A 21,232-nucleotide genomic window follows, 5' to 3' on the forward strand; every position below is an offset into this window, starting at 1 on the left:
TTTATATTATATAAATGTGTGTGTGGGGGGTATTTGTTATGTAAAGTTTAATGCACTTTATTGAATTGTTGGGATCTGCACTCGCTGTGCACCCCTCTGATGAAATGTGTTGTGCAAGTTCTTACAAATTGACATAAATTGGCCAAGCAGACATTGATTTGCATGTAATGTAGCATATGTCAGTTACAATCAGCCAATACTATGAATAGATGAATAACCTAGTTACAGATTAATAGACTATTAATGTCAATGATGACCAATAATTATAATTAGGCTATAACTTGTTGTAAATGTCGATAGTTGGAATATGGAATACCGTAAAGCCTACTTAGTCCGACGAATTTTAAAGTTAAGCATTTGTTCAAAAGGGGTGGTATATCTCCTATCGAGTGTGTGGTGATCCCTCGAGCTCTCTCCTCCCAGCTATACACGTCTCATTTGCTTTAAACATCATATAAGAGCATTTATTTAGCAGTGTTGGTGTTGCAGTCTTACGCGATCCCTGCTCGTCCTGATTTAAATGAATAGGTTCGCATTGTTTGCATCAGTTTGAAAAGCCATTTCATGGCGGGGCTAAGAGGCTCAAGTAGGCAGTTTATAATCTGAACATTTTAAATAGGCTATGTAGGCTATATATTACTGTCCCGCATGTTCATTGCAGGCTACATTGCAGGCTATGTAGGCATATAGGCTACATCACTGTCCCGCATGTTCATTGCATTGACGTTGGTCTCAGTAGCCTACTTCCTTAAAAAGCGTCGATACTTTGGGAGCTATGTTGAGAGGTGAGCACAAGAGTTTGTCCTCCGCACACAGTGGACAAAAGTGAACTGTAGCTGTATGGAACTCAGTGCATGCTGTTGTGGCTACTCTCCGCGGTTAAAAGATTAACAACGTGCTCGACACTCAACCTTATATAAATGTAGATCGGGTGCTGAATCCTCGTATGTAATCCAAAGAACAAAATCCTCCTCTCCGCCATATACAGGACAGACGCAAAACGGATTCAATTTATCGTCTCCTGTTTAAGATTATTTGCTAAACGGAAACCATCTGTCGGGCTTCAGCAATAAGCAATTGGTTGGGTGTTCAGAGGCATTACTAGATCCATTATCTACCGCACCCTTCTCGTTCGTAAATCCGACAGACTCATGTCAGAGTTCGCTCCACGGTGAAGCAAGCAGCACCACATGCCTTCAATGCTTTCGGTTTTTGCAACCTTTCAGTGGAGTGAATGAGAGATCTCTTACCGAGTCCAGAAGAACGAGCGTCTGACAATCAGATATTTTTTGTAACGGTATTAATACGATATATCAAGATTTGCACCGTCCGAAGATCCCTTATTTTTTCCTCTTTCCTGTGATTTTTAACCTCCGCTACAGCCAGTCTGCGCTGGGACTTTTCTTTTGTTGTTTAATATGCCTCTGGTGAAAGTTATGAGTTCTCCAACAAAGGGACTGCTCTACGGCTTTTACTGCACTGTACGGTAGATGAATGCGGAGTGGAAGCGTTGTAACTCGAGGCGGGGTTAAAGTTCAGCTCTATGCAGCGGTGAAGCGTTCGTTGCAGTTCGCAGAGTTGGAAATGTGAAAGCAAGAAGCAGGCTTTATTTTTCTCTCTCCCTTCTCTCTGTCTCTCCTTTTTTTTCCTTTTCACACACACGGACACAGCCACCACGCATACACGAGCAGACACGGACACACACCCACACACATAAACACGCAGACCCGTCACAGCAACCAAAACACACACACACACGGGCACACACACACACACACATACATACATACATACATACATACATACATACATACATACATACATACATACATACATACATACATACATACATACACTCTCCAAATCCAAGATTAGATACAACAGATATGTATTCTCCACTATGCCTAACACAGGTAAGTGAGCCTTTCATCTGTCTTTAACCATTTTTATTGCATTCATGCTTTCTTCCTCAGGGACAGGGTGATATGGACTAACGTTGCTCAAGGCATGTAACTTTGTGTGCAGTAGGTTCAGCATTCCTGGTTTGTCAGAGCCATCTGAACTAACTACCACATGGCGGATGGCGCCTACCTCCTACATATATCCACACACGTATATGCATGTCTATTTTAGTTCATATTAGACATTGACTATCTCGATGTCAAGCGCGCTTTAACTTGGACTACTTTTTGTATCCAGAGTTTCAATCCAGAAATGAAGGTGGCCTCTCCTATAAGTTACATGTGCACGTTGTTATCGGCGCGTCTTTCCACATATTTGATATGAATGAATGCACACAATGTTTTAACATGGGGTACATCATTTTCCAAAGCTTCCCCCGGACGGCTTCCAGGTCCCTGCACTTTGGGTGTTTAACATCCATGCAGTTGTCACTTTGTATCGATTACTGCTTTGAACACAATATTTAAAATACAGCAATTTGCTTGGTCTAAATTGCATCCAAAAATGATCAAAATTAAAACTGTTCCACAGTATCGAGTCCCCGCCACTCTCTGGCATTAAACTTTGCCACTCTCTGGCATTAAACTTTGCGGTGAGCCATGTACACGGGGAAAACACAAGTTGGGACATTACACTTTTCAAATAGGCTACTAGGCTACTATTATATTCGATTGTTATGGATAGTATTGTTTTTTATTTGCGCACTATGAGTGACATGTAGTATGCACTTCCTCAAGAACTTCGATTATATTTAAGAATTATTCAACAACTTTCTGTGCTCTAAGATAGTTGTCTTTTCTTGGACTTGAATGATTGTTGTTAAGTTTGATAACCCGAAATATGGTGGTTTGTAGGCCTGACCAAAAGTTAGTCAAGGTGGGAACGCTAGTGGAATAGCTTGCTTAATGATCAGTTGCATATCCGTAAATGTCGTTAATGTTTCAAAGCATCATCGGCCTGTCTTTCCTAAAAAAATCGAAATATTATTTTAGCAAATGTATCATAATACAGTTATGGTTTTGTTTAAGATGAGAAGATATTCTCAATATGAGTAGCCTGGGGTAAATGACCTGTGGTAAAGATTTCCAGGAGGAAAGTTGCAGCTGCGTGTCAGGAAAACACAGAAAAGATCCATCTATATTCCATACATTATGTTAGGGGTTTGTTGAGGTGACAGAACAGAGGACCTATATACAAATGTAAATTAACAGAGAGAAAACGCACTTATTAACTGTAGCTATAATTGTTCACATATTACAATGTTATAACATATCTTTTTTTCCCTTTTTTTCTCATTATTGGAGGGCAGAAACTGAATTGTAGTTGTGAAAGTTCGGATGGATTTTTTGTGTGTGTGTGGAATACTTTAATTTGTCTATAGCTGCATAAGGCCATAGTATAATTGATTTTTGAAATTGATTTCATATTGACCACCAATAGGCCTATCTATTGGCCTTGTCTCAAGTCAGTTGTATTTAAGTTTTGATCATATTTCCCTAAGTTGATTTCATGTTTTCATACATGTACTTTTCATTATTATTTTGAGATATAGCCTACTTTTTTCAAACATTTTTTAAACTATGACCACACAAATTTATGTAAATGACAAGTACCTGACTTAATAGCAATGATGGGTTCTGGTCCTGGACTTGCCAACCTTTACAATGGAAGACCTTTTCAAAACCATTAGTGCTAATTTACCTCTAGTGCCAAGCATTACTGATAAGTCCTGAATATTTATCTATTAATATTTAATACGATTGTACAGTGCATATACTACAAGACATAAGGGAAATGGGCCCAAAGGAGAAGACTGAAACCTGATACTAGTTGATGGACACTAACTTGAGAAGGGACATTTGGAGAAATGTCTCGCTTGAGTATGTCAAATATTTATTCATCCTCATTTTGCCTGAATCGGTTTTATTTCTTGAAACATGACTAGGGTAATTCACATGTACTACAATTCATCTCAGCTGGATAAAACAGAATCTGTACTAATTGGCAAATTTTAAGTATTGACAGTTGAATGATATATTGAAAAGACGCTGTGTGTAATAAAATCATCTTATTTGGGCAAAAATACTTATAATCAAAGTCTTTCAATTGATTCAAATACGTTTTTTGTGTGGGTCGAATCGTATACAAGACAGGCAGGCCTAAAGCACTTCCATATTTTTTGTTCACTGCAAAGCATGAAATATTATACCTAGAACTGAACATTGACATTCTTTGTGCATTTGTAGAAAAACTATTGATAATTGCCAGAATTTGTCATTGCGTACTGCCTTCGAGGCACATGGTAGTGTTTGTGTCTGGACGTGGAGAAGATGCAGAGATAGAAACAGTTGTGCACGTTGCATGGGTTTGGAAAAACATGCCCCTTGCGGCCTACATGAGGGTGTTCGAATATTTACCTTTGTGTAATTGCTCCAATTGATTAGCAATGGTGAGGCGTCTGCTCTGTTTGAGTCTGTTTACTGTTGTGGGCATGGAGAAAGTAAGCTCATCGACACACTCCCATAAGTACCTCTGTGTTGTGGCGTGGGTGTCAGTAGGAGGGGACTGCCATCTTTGCAATTCTAAATGACAGTTATTCATGAGCTGTTGTTACAGGCCTGTTATTTGGAAACATTAGATCTGTCACCAAGGTGAACAGAAAGAAAACAAACTTCACAGCTGGAAGTTTAACTTAACATTTTCTACTGACACACTTTTATCAGTAAATATACACTACTCTAGTCGTGAAAATGCAGCAGATTATATATATTGAAATGAGGCCTATACATGAAGTGGTTGAGGCACCTGTGCATGTGTGTTTTTATTTATGTACAAAAGCAGCAAAAATGCAGAATGTAGACTATGCAGGTATTGTTCAAATGGCCCGGAGACAGGGGAACTGTATATTATATACAGAAACCACAGATAACAATGCTCATATCAGCCATGAAGAATTTATATTTCATAGCACATTGGCTGAAGTTACTTCAGTTGGAGATGCCATTTACTGGTTTTTAAAACAATACAATTTTCATGCCTATGAGACAAGGGAGTGTGAGTCCTTTTGAAATTCGATGAAAAGGATGGTGTCATGCCATCCCAGTCAGAGGTACAGTATTTCCACTTATCAAGATGAGGAAAAAGTTATTTAATCTATGAATGGTTGAGTACATTTTGCACTGACTCAAATTAAGATCCTACATCTGTAGTTGAGCACATTTTGCACTGGCTCAAATTTAAGATCCTACATTTGTAGTTGAGCACACTTTGCACTGGCTCAAATGAAGATCTGACATCTGTAGTTGAGCACACGTTGCACTGGCTCAAATTAAGATCTTACATCTGTAGTTGAGCACACTTTACACTGGCTCAAATTAAGATCTTACATCTGTAGTTGAGCACACTTTGTACTGGCTCAAATGAAGATCCTACATCTGTAGTTGAGCACACTTTGCACTGGCTCAAATTAAGATCTTACATCTGTAGTTGAGCACACGTTGCACTGGCTCAAATTAAGATCTTACATCTGTAGTTGAGCACACTTTGCACTGGCTCAAATGAAGACCCTACATCTGTAGTTGAGCACACTTTGCACTGGCTCAAATTAAGATCTTACATCTGTAGTTGAGCACACTTTGTACTAGCTCAAATGAAGATCTTACATCTGTAGTTGAGCACACTTTGCACTGGCTCAAATGAAGATCCTACATCTGTAGTTGAGCACACTTTGCACTGGCTGGGGTGGTAAAATGACCTGAGGTGAAGCCTACTCCAGACCACTCACTACTTCACTAACCTCTACTGAGTGTATTTGGGAAATTAAAATACGTCTCTGTTGGAGTGGTGATTTCTCATTGTTTTTTTTGTTGTTTTTTTTTACATTTGTTAGGATTTGATTGGTGCATTTTAAAATGTACTGTTAGATCTGTGCCTAGTCTAGCTTGCCCCCCATAAAACCCACAGCCTACTCACTGTACATATGCATGTAAACACTCACCTAGAAGAGAAGCATATCTGCTCCGTTGCTTATAGCGTAATCTAGTGTGGCATGCTGGGACAAAATTGAAACTGAGTATTTGGAATTGGCACACTTATAAGTTTGAGTTAAAACGGTGTCAAATCAAATCAAATGTATTTATATAGCCCTTGTTAGATCAGCTGATATCTTAAAGTGCTGTACCGAGGGGATTTGTTTTATATAACGGGAAAGATTTCAGGTTCCAGTGCTCTTTTATTTTCTCATTCGGCAATGAACGCTTTTAGTACATAATAAGGATTTCTACAAAGGAGTTTAGTTACTTTTCGTCTCTTTGGTAGCTCAGCTGTGTTTATTTTTTTAAATCTAAAATGTCCTTGTAGTAAAGTGGGACCAGACTAACATTGTGTCGTCTATGATCGTTTGTTCAATATATTTAATGGTAGTGGTCGTTCATCTATTATTACAATTTCTTTGTTCGTCAAAAATATTCTGGTGTGAGTTTGCAGACGCGATACTATTTGAAATATGAGAGAGTAGTTTTAAGAGGTTGTTGCCAGGTTGCGTTGTGCTGCATCGTTCTGGCGTGGTGTCGTGCTGTAACATTTCCATGGCCTGTATTGGGTTGTGAGGCCAGATTTTGAGAGGGAGCATATTGTCCAGTGTGTGACTGTGCTAGTAGCAGGTGTAACGGACTGATCCACAACATGCCATCTATCCACATTCTTTCTCTAATAGCTGTGCAGGCAGCTCTCCCTGCTAAAAACCCACATAATGTACCAGTCTTGGAACAGTTTTCTGAGCGAAACGTTTCTGCCTGTACATCTCTTTGTGTGTGTGTGTGTGTGTGTGCGCGCATGCATATATGTTTGCATGGCGAACAGTTAAAAATAGACTTTCAGCTTTCCCGCTCGGCTGTTGCTTTTTCTATCACCTCTCTGCCAGACACCCACAGACCCACATTCTTGCCAGAGAGCCAAGACACGGCCGTATTTCACTGCTCCCTCTTTGTCCGTACGGTCCAGAGAAACTCCTCCGTTAGCCCGTTCTCCTTGTGTTAATGAAACGGGCCCAAATGCAACAAAAAAAAAATGACGTAAATACTCATAAATACAAAGGTGGCAGACATTGCATATTATTCTGAAATGGAAAATGTTTGTTTTCTAAAAAGTCATTTTTGGAATGATATTCTATCAAAGAGAAGTAGTGCATGTTCTTTATTGCATTCCTTCATTGCAGAGTATTTCAGATAAAAGTCAATTAGTGTTTACTCAATGTAAATCTGATTTTCACAAGATGAATTGTAATGATTATTGTTGCTTTGCCTTTTATTCGATTACATAAACAAAATGTTTCACTATGAATGTATGTTACCACCAAATCATTAATTATTTTCTCCTGTGGTCCTCTCTTTCACAGGATGAATTCCATCCTTTCATCGAAGCTCTGTTGCCCCACGTGCGAGCGTTTGCCTACACATGGTTCAACTTGCAGGCCCGCAAGAGAAAGTATTTCAAGAAGCATGAGAAGCGCATGTCTAAGGAAGAGGAGCGCGCGGTCAAGGACGAGCTGCTCAGCGAGAAGCCTGAGGTCAAGCAGAAGTGGGCATCACGCCTCTTGGCCAAGCTCCGCAAGGACATCCGGCCAGAGTTCCGGGAGGATTTTGTGCTCACTGTCACCGGGAAGAAGCCCCCGTGCTGCGTGCTGTCCAACCCCGACCAGAAGGGTAAGATGAGGAGGATCGACTGCCTGCGTCAGGCAGACAAAGTCTGGAGGTTGGACTTGGTCATGGTCATTTTATTCAAAGGTATTCCCCTCGAAAGTACTGATGGGGAAAGGCTGGTGAAGTCCCCACAGTGCTCGAACCCAGGGCTGTGTGTGCAGCCTCATCACATTGGAGTTTCTGTGAAGGAGCTCGACCTCTACTTGGCCTACTTTGTTCACGCAGGTAAGTCCCTCTTTTGTTTCTCAACTCTGTAAATAAGTCAACATTTGTTAAAAATTGGAGTTGCATAAATGTTGGCCTCACTCCATATGATCATAGGAAATGGAACGTGTGATAAAGTTGTACTGTTAATCGAAAATAAAAACACTTGGATGGGGTTAACGGCTCAAATGGACCTTATCAGAGAGCGCAGGCCAATGTAATGTACGCAGTTGGCTTCACTCTTTCAAGGAACAATCACAGGCTACTCATTAAGTAAGCACCCGACCAAAACAAAGAAATGTACTTGTATTGAAGGACGTTGATTCACCTTGCCCTCACCAAACCCAACAACAGTGCACCGCACAGCACCGTCCCCTCTCAGGATGCAGACACAAATGTTATCTGTAGCAGACAACCATCATTTCATCACAGCAGTAGTCTGGGAAAAGCGGGACAAATCTGCCAAATTCCTCGGACTGCCCTGTCCTTTTGCTGTTTATGACGGGCCAGAAGTTGTGTGACGACAGAGTCAGCTGCTTCAAAACACACTCTCTCCATCACGATTGCTCAGCACAAGCAAATTAACTATTTGGTACATATAAAAACTTCAGCATGCCATCAGCCTTATATTTGATTTCTCTCATGTTAATAATTATTGTATTCAAAGGCTTTCTATTCAAAGGCTTTTAAAAACTGGAAAATACATACTAATTAACAAATCAATTCGATAGGGTTTCATGTTTTCCCCATGAGCTAAATCCTTATCTAGAAATGTTTTCAAAATGTCTTTAAAAAATGTGTGTTTTCACTATTTGATATGAGTTGTGCTTGTGCCATGAAAACTCACCCTGAGAGTGAAGTACAGTGCAAATAGCCGATAGAGAAATGTTCATTGATAAAAGGCAGCGGGGGCTCCTTCCTCAACTGACAGCAACAAACACCAGCTTTCACTTGCAAGGTTTGGAAAGAGCTCTGTTTCACCAGGCAAACCGAGCACCTTAATTACAATCATTTCCACTCTCCAACAAATGGTTTCCAGAAGCTTAAGTGAGCTAGGTGTAATGTGTACCTAGTTTTACATTCCCATAGCATCATATTGTCATCATATGTGTGTATATATATATATATTTTTTTTAGGTTTTGTTCAGTTTTTGCAGATTTTTGCATCGACAGTTGGCAGCAGTGGGGGGCCAGGCCCAGCCATTCAGAATGAGTTTCTCAACACAACAGGGCTTTATTACAGACAGAAATACTCCTCAGTTTCATCAGCTGTCCGGGAGGCTGGTCTCAGACGATCCAGCAGGTGACGAAGCCGGATGTGGAGGTCCTGGGCTGGCGTGGTTTACACGTTGTCTGCGGTTGTGAGGACGGTTGGATGTACAGCCAAAATCTCTAAAACAACGTTGAAGGCGTCTGGTGTAGAAATTAACATTAAATTCTCTGGCAACAGCTCTGGTGGACATTCTTGCAGTCAGCATGCCAATTGCACACTCCCTTAAAACTTGAGACATCTGTGGCACTGTGTTGTGTGACAAAACTGCACATTTTAGAGTGGCCTTTTATTGTCCCCAGCACATGGTGCACCTGTGTAATGAGCATGCTTTTTAATCAGCTTCTTGATATGCCATACCTGTCAGGTGGATGGATTATCTTAGCAAAGGAGAAATGCTCATTAACAGGGATATAAACAAATGTGTGCAAACAATTTTAGAGAAATAAGCTTTGTGTGTGTCAGGAACATTTCTGGGATGTTTTATTTCAGCTCATGAAACATGGCACCAACACTTTACATGTTGCGTTTATATTTTTGTTCAGTATACAATTTGCTGAGGCTCATTGTGGCTAAAATGTAATGGGCGCTTTGCTCTCGTGAGCATTCTGATACCTAAAGTTAGAGTTTTTTTCAGCCTTGATTGTAAATCAGAGTGAGAACAAGAGAGAGAAGAAATAGATGGTTCCCACAGAGCACAGAGGTATGCCTTCAGTAGAATTAAGTCTGCAGTGTGTTCTCGCTCTCGCCATCTCGTTTTCTCTCTCTCTCTGTCTCTCGTCGCCTCGTCCCACAGGATCAGGTTTCTTCCCGTGTCTTATTTAAAGCAGTGAAGCATTTCTAGAGCTCTGTTGATTACAAGCCATCTGAAGAGAGGCTGACCTCATGCACCGATGCCGAAGGTGGGGTTTTTCAGCTGAAGTCAGTAATTAAATGCCAGGGCAAGTTATCCCCCATTGCTGCCAGGGCAAGGTATCCCCCACTGCTGCCAGGGCAAGGTATCCCCCACTGCTGCCAGGGCAAGGTATCCCCCACTGCTGCCAGGGCAAGGTATCCCCCACTGCTGCCAGGGCAAGGTATCCCCCACTGCTGCCAGGGCAAGGTATCCCCCACTGCTGCCAGGGCAAGGTATCCCCCACTGCTGCCACTGCTGCCAGGGCAAGTTATCCCCCACTGCTGCCAGGGCAAGGTATCCCCCACTGCTGCCAGGGCAAGTTATCCCCCACTGCTGCCAGGGCAAGGGGTGGAAGAAGGGGACCCCCGTGACAACACTATCCTGCCACCAACCCATTTAACAGCAAACTTAGTAGACCACTTTTATTATCAGGGTATGAAAATTCTCAAATACAACTAAGTGTGTGTATACTTGCAAAGTTGACAACATAATTAGCATTTTATTATCTTTAGGCTTACTCTTGGTGAGTTATTGTGCAATATGGTATATTCTTGGGAGAGTTTTGTGATATAATGCCACATGCCTAACCCTACTTAGTGGCGAGTGTGTGTGTGTGGGGGAATGGGCCGGGATATCAGTCTTAACCAGGGCTTTCTGTGCGTTGTTCAACCGTCACATCATGTGTCATCTTTAGGAACAATGTGGTGTCAGGGCGGGCCCCCCTTTGACTACAGAGCAAGCAGAGTGGCCAGGGCTAATTTACAGCCTCGCTCTCGGCCCGGCAACGGGTGTCACTATCACAGGAGCACTCAACATGTGGGAAAGGTCATGGCTTAAGATGTTAGGTCCTTGACCCTATCTTCTAGGCATTTGACCTCTTAGACAAATATCACCCCTCATTAGCAGCCAGTCAAGCTGCTGGATAGCATTGGCTTTGGAAGCCTCTGTGATCTGCAGCCCACTTTCACTTTCCCAGCAGCCCACTTTCACTTGGTTTGGGGGCAGCAGGACCAGGTGGTTAAAATTAGCCAACAACCATTTCGACATTGACTGAACCAACCGCTTCAAGCCATTTATTTAATGAACGCAGAAAAATGTTACTAAAATGTTGCAAGCCATATAGGATGCTATAGTAGCCATTGATGGCTTATGCCTAGATAGTTTTCTGTAAAGTTGAAAGTTGTTGGGTGATTAACTGTTGCAGTGGTAGTTGAAATCATACAAATTATATTGTGAAAATGTTCAGATTTATATATATATTTTTTCCTCACCCAGATAAGTATTATTGGCAAAAAACAGATTAAAGAAAACTGTGTTGAGTGAGACTAGTGGTCCCATGGCTAAATCAAATCAAATTCAATTTTCTTGGTCACATACACAGCAGATGCTATTGCAGGTGTAGTGAAACAGTGCAGTGATATCTAACTATTCACTACAATACACACAAAAATAATGGAATTCAGAAATGTATACATATTAGGACAGTGGCATTGACTAAAATACAGTAGAATAGAATACAGTATATACATATGAACTGAGTAAAGCAGTATGTAAACATTATTAAAGTGGCCAGTGATTCCATGTCTATGTATATAGGGCCGCAGCCTCTAAGATGCAGGGTTGAGTAACCGGGTGGTAGCCGGCTAGTGATGGCTATTTCACAGTCTGTTGGCCTTGAGATAGAAGCTGTCTTTCAGTCCCAGCTTTGTTGCACCTGTACTGATCTAGCATTCTGGATGATCGGGGGATGAACAGGCCGTGGCTCGGGTGGTTGATGTCCTTGATGATCTTTTTGGCCTTCCTGTGACATTGGATGCTGTAGGTGTCCTGGAGGGCAGGCAGTGTGCCCCCGGTGATGCGTTGGGCAGACCGCACCACCCTCTGAAGAACCCTGCGGTCGCGGGCGGTGCAGTTGCCGTACCAGGCGGTGATACAGCCCAACAGGATGCTCTCAATTGTTTGTGAGAGTCTTAGGGGCCAAGCCAAATTTCTTCAGCCTCCTGAGGTTGAAGAGGCGCTGTTGCGTCTTCTTCCATTTATTGTGATGTGGTCAGACTGAATGCTCTGTTAAGTCTGCTAACCATGACTTCATGTCACTTCTGGACAAGAGCAAGTAGACTGGAGGGTATTGTAAAAACCTATCTGGTGGACAACTGTCTAATCTTTCAAATGGGATAGTTACTCTTAATAAGACTCTGGTCCTTTTGATGCACACCTTGATTGCTGACTCAAGATAATGGTCACTTAATAATTATTTATTGTGTGTCCCTTTCGGGAAATTTGTCTTGCATCTCAACAAATAGCAGAACAATAAAAAGTGCAGGGAACCCACCCCTGGCCTGTTTGAGAGACACGAGTCGCCGCCGTGCAATGCCAGCAATCACAAAATGGAGGGTGAAGGAGGTTGAGTAAGGGTTAAGGAAGGTGAAGGTGGGTGAAGGCCTCACTGTGGACTGGTTGGGTGATTTGGCTTGAGAGACCCTGGCCTGTAAAGGGAGAAAGACATCCATTGTCGGGTTGATTAGCCTAAATTATGGCGGTAAGATCGCTAGCAATGTGGCAGTAAAGAAAGCAGCACATAGATCGGCTAGCTAGGAGGAATGATGTTCTAATAAAAAATAACAGAAACTCGGCCTTGTTGATTGAACTACATTTCCACCTCACCCTTCTCTCTGTTTTCGCTGTGCGCAATACAATTGAAGGATATCACTGGCTGGATGAGATAACATGTCACGGAGTGGACCTATAGTTGAAGTCGGAAGTTTACATACACCTTAGCCAAATACATTTAAACTCAGTTTTTCACAATTCCTGAGCGGTATGACGGCTGCGTGGTCCCATGGTGTTTATACTTGCGTACTATTGTTTGTACAGATGAACGTGGTACCTTCAGGCGTTTGGAAATTGCTCCCAAGGATGAACCAGACTTGTGGAGGTCTACAATTGTTTTATGAGGTCTTGGCTGATTTCGTTTAATTTTCCCATGATGTCAAGCAAAGAGGCACTGAGTTTGAAGGTAGGCCTTGAAATACACCCACAGGTACACCTCCAATTGACTCAAATGATGTCAATTAGCCTATCAGAAGCTTCTAAAGCCATGACATCATCTTCTGGTATTTTGAAAGCTGTTTAAAGGCACAGTCAACTTAGTGTATGTAAACTTCTGACCCACTGGAATTGTGATACAGTGAATTATAAGTGAAATAATCTGTCTGTAAACAATTGTTGGAAAAATTACTTGTGTCATGCACAAAGTAGATGTCCTAACCGACTTGCCAAAAATATAGTTTGTTAACAAGAAATCTGTGTAGTGGTTGAAAAACGAGTTTTAATGACTCCAACCTAAGTGTATGTAAACTTCCGACTTCAACTGTATGTGAACATTTACAGGGCTGCTGTTAGATATGTTTTATTGCCGCTTTACCTTGTATGACCCTGGCGGCAGAGATGAACAAACAGTTTGCGTGTGTTGAATGACTAAAGACGTCTGACCTATTTCCCTCTGAGCTCTTAAACAGATTTGCACTGTATCTCTCTAAACTAGTTAGCTTTGACGATGCATCCTCGAGGCACTGTAACTTTTAGGTTCTGATCAAAAGTAAAGAGTCAATCCATTTGTTTTACTGGCCTGGAACTGCAAGCATTTATGTCCAGAGAGTTTTGCGCAACCCTCCACAGGTTGGGCAAAGAGGGGTTTTGAAAGGACTTGGCCTTACACACAGAGCACACACACCAGTCTAGTTATCTGCCAGTTTAGATCATCAGCCACTGCTGGAAAACAAGAAAAGGGAAAAGACACCAGCCGTTCCTTTGTAACGGTGCACACACACAAAGATGGTGGTTGGCTGTGTTGCCTGGGGGTTTTTGCTGAGAGTAACAAAATCTGGCAATATCTACCGGCTGACTTTTGGTTCTTCTAATGTTACAGCGGTTTTATATTTCCCTCCCCTTCCACAGGATGTGGAATTACAATAACTTGGCGCTATTTAAGGCGATTGTGGGATAAACCACAACCTTTGCTGTGGTTACGGCAGTACACATTGTGGCTTGGGACGCCCCCACCCACTCAACCCTGTTTTGCCCCCCCCCCCCACCCCCCCCCCCCCAAATCCCACTAACCACCCGACTGCCATAGCTATGATTATAACAATGACTGTGTCACCACACTCTCTTTCGTAAGTACAGAGATACATACACACATGCACATACTGTACCATCCATTGTAAATGAGGTTGGGGCTCATTCATAAAAATGCTTCATTGTCATAGCGTTTGATATCAGCGAGTAATAGCAGGTTTGTGTAGATGACCTGCTAGAGAAATCCCACAGCTGGCACAGCCCCCAGTGCCGAAGGACTAGCCCAGCCAGGATTAGATAGCCAGGATCAGATAGCCAGGATCAGATAATCTGATACAATACACTGCCTGTTTAATATCACTGGATATGACCTTCTTTTGAACCATTTTTTCGCTGCCGTTTATTGGATTAAACAAAGCAGATAAGGTTCTCAGATGGGGAAGCATTGTAAGATTTCTGCCAAACAGCGTTCCCCCTACGTGGGTAAATATCTCAAAAACCTAATTTGCACCGCAAATTCAGGTAATCTGTTTAAAGTGCATTGTCAACGCTGAGCTCTCCCCAATATCCTTAGAAATGTACAGTTTGGGAACATATTGTCTGGTTCCAGTCAAAGATTTTGAGGAAGGAATGATCACAAAACAAAAACAAATGTGCTGGCCAATTTGTCATCTTGACTGCTTTGAGGATCTTCTATCCCTTCGTCTTTGTCAATTTCTTTGTTGTTCATTTGATAAGCAAAAACTCATTCTCTCTCTAAACAAACCAGCGCATTTGGGTGATACCACAACATTTTAAATCCTAATACCTTTCAATATGCGAAACATAAAAGAGATTAGCTCATTAAATGACAATGCCAGCTTTGAGCAGCAGAGGCTAGGCTACGTAGCATTAGCGTTAGTGTAGCATAGTGTGCGCTGGTCTGGCATGTGTTTAGAGAGGGGATGCTGTCTCAATGGGGCAGACGGACTGATGGGGGGATTGGCAATGGGGAAGTTGGGCTAATTAATTCTGCATTAATGCCCCAGTCACCCCAAGACATCCCCAGCAGCAGAGAGGGGGAGACGGAGGCATGTGCCAAGCTTTCTGAAGCTCGCTGTTCTCTTTCTTCTTTGTTCATGAGATACGGTGGTTATCTATGAGACCTAGGCTGACAGGAATCTGCAGGCCTCAAATCTGCAGGACTGATATTTTCTCCTCTCCTCCATGTTGGATATTTGCTTTTCTTTGTCTGTTTTTTGTGGCCTGTCTGGTTTTAAGGAGTTAAAGCCTAGGAACTGCATGTGTCGAACTATAGCTCTCCCTAACGGCTAAGAACATTCAGGAATTCAGGACACAGACGTCTCTTCCCGATTCAGAACAGCAGCTTTGGCTAACTTCTGAGAATGGACTCTTTGTACCCACATGCCATTCAACAAGAGTCCCATTGTCTTTATCTCCCCTCTAGCCTCAGCGCTAGTCATTGCTCAGTCTTTATTGTATGCACTGTGATTGTATTAGGACTTGATGAGGACTTCATTTGAATGGTGGGCAGACAGCTCATATGCTGTTCAGGCCCGAGCGGGGGAAAACTGTGCTAATCATCTAATTACCGCCGGGATTCATTTTCTTTTTGCCAAGCGAGCGCTACGTAGCTGTACATGGGTCAAAGCGAACGCAGAGAGGTAGAAACAAGCCATTCATCTTGTCGCCTGTCTTGGAATATTCCACTTGTTGTCCTGCGCATTGATTTGCCATGCCACATGACGGCGTGTCGGTGGCGCAAACTGATGTACTTTTTTAAACCACACAGATACAGACACACACACCAACGAATGTGGCAGCGAGGGGTAGGAAAGGGGAGGAAGAGACAAAAGGGTCAGGCCCAGAATCTCCGTATTCACTGTGTTTTTAAATGTCAGTTCCTCTCCCATCTTTGTCCAGGGAGCTACAGGAATGTGCTGCAGCCGGTGATTTGTGCCAGTCAGTAGGGAAATAGCGTAACTGTCTTTATGGGGGATCTTAGCAACTGAGAGAGGCTCATCTCCCGCCACCCAGCGCCCTAGCTCTCTCACTTCAGCTGCCACTTTCCAGCCGGCCCAGTGCAAACGGACGAGATTTGTTTCTCTTACACGTGATAAGATTACATTTACAGAATCAAATTGGTCCTTTATGGCCTCCTGAGTGGCACAGCGGTCTAAGGCACTGCATCGCAGTGTTGCGGCGTCACTACAACCTGGTGTTCGATCCCATAGGGCAGCGCACAATTGGCCCAGCGTCGTCCAAGTTAGGGGAGGGTTTGGCCGGGGGGGGGCTTTACTTGGCTCATCGCACTTTAGCGACTCCTTGTGGCGGGCCGTCGCCTGCAGGCTGACTTCGTTCATCAGTTCAGCGGTGTTCCCTCCGACACGTTGGTGCAGCTGGCTTCCGGGTTAAGCAAACGGGTGTTAAGAAGCTCGGTTTGGCGGGTCATGTTCCGGAGGATGCATGACTCGACCTTCCCCTCTCCCGAGCCCGTTGGAGACTTGCAGCGATGAGAAAGATCGTAATCACAAAATTGGGGAGAAAAAAGGGGCTAAAAAATATTTTCAAAATAAAAGGGCCTTTATTGGTATATACTAGAGGTCTCCAACCCTGTTCCTGGAGAGAGAACCTCCTTACTGGAGGTTTACACCAGGCCTCTCTAACCCTGTTCCTGGAGAGATATCCTCCTGGAGGTTTACACCAGGGCTCTCCAACCCTGTTCTGGTAGTAGAGAGACCCTCCTGGAGGTTTTTGTTGTAATTAACTGATTCAGTTTATCAACCAGCTAATTATTAGAATCAGGTGTGCTAGATTAGAGTTGGAGTGAAAACCTACAGGAGGGTAGCTCTCCAGTAACATGGTTGGAGTGAAAACCTACAGGAGGGTAGCTCTCCAGTAACATGGTTGGAGTGAAAACCTACAGGAGGGTAGCTCTACAGTAACATGGTTGGAGTGAAAACCTACAGGTTTGAGAGCCCTGGTGAATATTCATCAGTCCAAACAGGTGTGCTATTCTTCTTCTGAAGAGTTGGTCTCAGAGGGAGCATAGCCACAAGGCTAGTAACATGCAAAATCGGGTGAGCATTGGGGGTTCAGTCAGAAAACTGGCAGAGTGGACACCGGAGGATGAAGAGGGAAGCCGATTTCCAGCATTACAAATGCATTCTTAGAATTGTGTAATTTTTCTGTCCGTTGCGGTGGGGGCACTGCTGTCCTTTATCTTGAAGAGGTCTGAACTGGTTCAGTGCCAAGGCAAGAAACTGAGACCATGTGATCTACTGACGAGCCTCTATTGTGTGGTGAACCCATTTGGGACGGCATATAAAAGGGACTGCAGACATGAAACGGAACAGCTGTGGCCGTCTGTAGGGGAAAGTTGCTACAGATGGTGAAAGAAGTGAAAAATAAACTACCTTATGGCTGGTAAAATATAGAAGACTAGGGGTTTGCTGAACTGGTTCCTCTCGTATCGTGTGTGTATGTTTGCAATGCATGTCTTAGTGAGTGTGTTCAGTCAAGTGTTGTTTTTAGCTGTTGTGTTATAGTGGAGAATGCTTCTTGAATCAACGCTCTGTCCTTATACCATTTCTTCCCATCTGCTGTGCAGTTCAACACAGATGTATTTCTTCTGCGCTCCAACTGACATGTTACCCCATTATATTTAACAATATTTGCAGGTACTGTATATTCATTCAAATGAGCTGATAGACCTTTGGGGGGGAGGAGGTGTGTGTGTGAGGTGTGTGTGTGTGCATGCAGTGTGTATAGACTAGTGCAGGTCTTGTCTCTCTGCTCTGTAGTTAAGAATGGAGGTCAGGCCAGCCGTCTGCCAGTGGGCCCACAGTCCCAGGGTCTCCTGCTCTGCTCACCCTGCAGTGATTAAACCGTGAGTGAGTGATCCGCTCCTCCTCGTGATGCACTGGATGGAGAGGGAAAATCCAGCCTGGGAAGTATCCATCTGGAACACTGCATCTACTGTTTCAATCCCCAGCAGCTTTCTCCCAAAAACAACTGCAGTTAGGCTGCATGGCCAGAGATGTGTGGACGGAGAGGCCTGTGGTTATTACGGACAGAAGAACCAGGCAAACTCCAAAGTTACCCTAAGCGTGATTGATGAGGACGGTAGTCGTTAGGTTAACAAATGGACTGTGCTTGGTGGGTAAGTTTAGCAGCAGAGCTGGGGATTTGACAGTGAGCCATCCCAAAGCCCCAGAGTGGAGGAGAGACGGGGGAGCTGCTCTCCCCTTGGCATATTTGAAAAAAACTGTCCTGCCTCTTTGGACAGTGTCCAGGAGGAGAAGCCATACGAAGCGGACATTTTGTAACGAGGGCCGCTGACATGACGTCGTGAGCATGCTTGCATTTCACCTCATTGTTGTTGTTTTCTTCCCCCGATTGGTTTCCGTTCAGATTGTCAGATGTTGGTTTTTAATTATTGACAAGTGAAGTGTGGGAGTGGGGGGGCACGTGTGTGTGTGTGGGGGGGGGGGGGGGGGGGGGGCGTAAGTGTGGAGTCCTTTTATTTTTAAATTATTGAATTTTTTTCCCGCCAGCACCACCCCTTGGTCGTTCCATCTGTGTATGCGGAGCAGGGCAATAGAAATGAATACGTCAATAAGGATACTATGGCTGTGGCGCTACGTCTTGCCAAGCCACAAGGCCCTGGCACGGCGCACACTGAACCCCCTTGTTTAGTTCAGGGGAGAGGATGGGCGCTTCTTCAAGAAAACATTGAGCATCAACCCAACACATTAGCAATTACGCTTCCCTGGCTTGCGTCAGGAGCGAATGTAAACGTTGCTTGTCCTGGCATGCCGGGAAAAAACAACAAGCTCGGGACCAAGCTACCTTTCTGAAGGAGAAAAAATAAAGGCAGCCAGGCATAGGGAAGTTGGGATATTGTTTTTTCCATTCCTGAAGTGCTTCCCAGCTCCAAGCCATCCTAAAGGCTACTGAGACGAGAGGAAGGGGAGAGATGCTGTAGGTCTGTATGGCTTGTGTGTCCTAATGAGGAAACCTACTGTCAAATCATGACTCACACCTCTTTCTCTTACTCACCTTCTCTTGCACGGTGATTTCACCGAAAAGCTTCCCACTCTGCCATGAATGAGGGACAGAAAGAAAGAACCCTCCCCTCACTTTAGGTCCGCTGTTCTCAAAGAGTGGATCAGTGTGGTGCGTTTTGTTTTTAGGAAATTAATATGGCACCTTTTACGAGATACCCATTCGATTGTGTGGCCACTCCCAGATAGATATGCTTGCTGCTTGTTAGTTTTGTTAGACCAGTATGTCTGACACAAGGGCATTCTCGACCGCCAGGCATTACGGCCCTTCAACCACAAAACTGTTTTCAGAGGGGAGACAAAAGCGGCACTTGATTAGTCGTGAAACCGTCTGGGAACGAGACTCTCGGCAACCAAGCTAATTGGTCAACATTTCCAAACAAGAAAGGAGAAACTCCTGTTCACGTATACGCACATTTAAATGAATGTCTTTTTCTCTTTTTCTGAGGCCCCTTCTAATCACGAGCACCAGTTTTCTCCCATCATTCTTTGTGTGTGTTATTTAGTCTCCATCGCCAGCCTCACCCCCTGAACCCAAATGTATTGGAACTGAGGGGGGCCTCCCTCTCCTAATGGACGGCTCATATTACTTCACACAGACATAGACGGCGTCTGGCCCCGGAGAACTTAGCGCTCTGGCGTGAAATATTGAATATTGTTTAAAGATTCCTTTTGTCCGTGCTTGGACTTGGAGGGAGGGGGGGGGGGGGGACAGAACAAAAGGGAAAGAAGTCACTAAGTACCGCCTGACCTTCCATTCAGACCATACGGGCACCATCACAAGGGCTAACCTCAGTAAGTTGTCCCAAACCAAGGGGTCTACGGTCTACCTCTAGGATTTTGTTTTGATTGAGTTCTCATTTGACCCTTGTGTTGTCTGTGCACTGTGAGCGCTTATCTAATTGCTAACAAACACACACGTCAAACAAGCGTATCTCACGCCGTCTTGTCAAGCAAAAGGGAAGTAAGTCAATATTCCCCGAAACGTTACAGGCGGGTCGTCTTCCTAGAAATTTGGGACCTGCTGTGAGTCGAGATATTTCGAGATATTTCCCCTCCCACCCGTTGGCTGCGGAAAACAAGTAGTGGTATCCCTGGGCCTACTCCCTGCTCGTCTGGGCCTACTCCCTGGGCCTACTCCCTGCCCCCACTCCCCCACACCCGGAGCTGAGAGAGAGAGGCTGGAGGGTATGGTTCAAAGTCAGATATTCTGAGATAAGGCAACAATCAATCATACCAACTCTGTGTCGTGTGACCAGCCCAAACTGCTCTGCCTGTGACCAGGCAGGCAAAAGTTAGTGCTTCTCTCTCTCTCTCTCTCTCTCAATTCAAGGGGCTTTATTGGCTTGGGAAACATGTGTTAACATTGCCAAAGCAAGTGAGGTAGATAATATACAAAAGTGAAATAAACAATAAAAATTAACAGTAAACATTACACATACAGAAGTTTCAAAACAATAAAGACATTACAAATGTCATATTATGTATATATACAGTGTTGTAACAATGTAGAAATGGTTAAAGTACACAAGGGAAAATAAATAAGCATAAATATGGGTTGTATTTACAATGGTGTTTGTTCTTCACTGGTTGCCCTTTTCTTGTGGCAACAGGTCACACATCTTGCTGCTGTGATGGCACACTTAAATGTCACCCAGTAGATATGGGAGTTTATCAAAATTGGGTTTGTTTTCGAATTCTTTGTGGATCTGTGTAATCTGAGGGAAATATGTGTCTCTAATATGGTCATACATTTGGGCAGGAGGTTAGGAAGTGCAGCTCAGTTTCCACCTCATTTTGTGGGCAGTGTGCACATAGCCTGTCTTCTCTTGAGAGCCATGTCTGCCTACGGCGGCCTTTCTCAATAGCAAGGCTATGCTCACTGAGTCTGTACATAGTCAAAGCTTTCCTTAAGTTTGGGTCAGTCATTGTGGTCAGGTATTCTGCCACTGCGTACTCTGTTTAGGGTCAAATAGCATTCTAGTTTGCTCAGTTTTTTTGTTAATTCTTTCCAATGTGTCAAGTAATTATCTTTTTGTTTTCTCATGATTTGCTTGCA

The 21,232-nt window shown here is 43.5% G+C and overlaps 1 protein-coding gene across 1 annotated transcript in view; it reads left to right on the top strand.

Annotated features, from left to right (window-relative positions):
• Nucleotides 1-771: 771 nt before the first annotated feature.
• Nucleotides 772-21,232, top strand: part of LOC120053906 (nuclear factor 1 A-type-like) — a 159,474-nt gene continuing 139,013 nt past the window's right edge. The window contains exons 1-2 of the mRNA XM_039001204.1: nucleotides 772-1,913; nucleotides 7,358-7,886. Of these exons, the coding sequence (XP_038857132.1) occupies nucleotides 1,887-1,913; nucleotides 7,358-7,886 (556 nt within the window). The 5' untranslated portion in view covers nucleotides 772-1,886. The remainder of the gene's footprint in view (nucleotides 1,914-7,357; nucleotides 7,887-21,232) is intronic.

Source organism: Salvelinus namaycush, chromosome 9, assembly GCF_016432855.1.
Source record: "Salvelinus namaycush isolate Seneca chromosome 9, SaNama_1.0, whole genome shotgun sequence".
NCBI classification, from domain to species: Eukaryota; Metazoa; Chordata; class Actinopteri; order Salmoniformes; family Salmonidae; genus Salvelinus; species Salvelinus namaycush.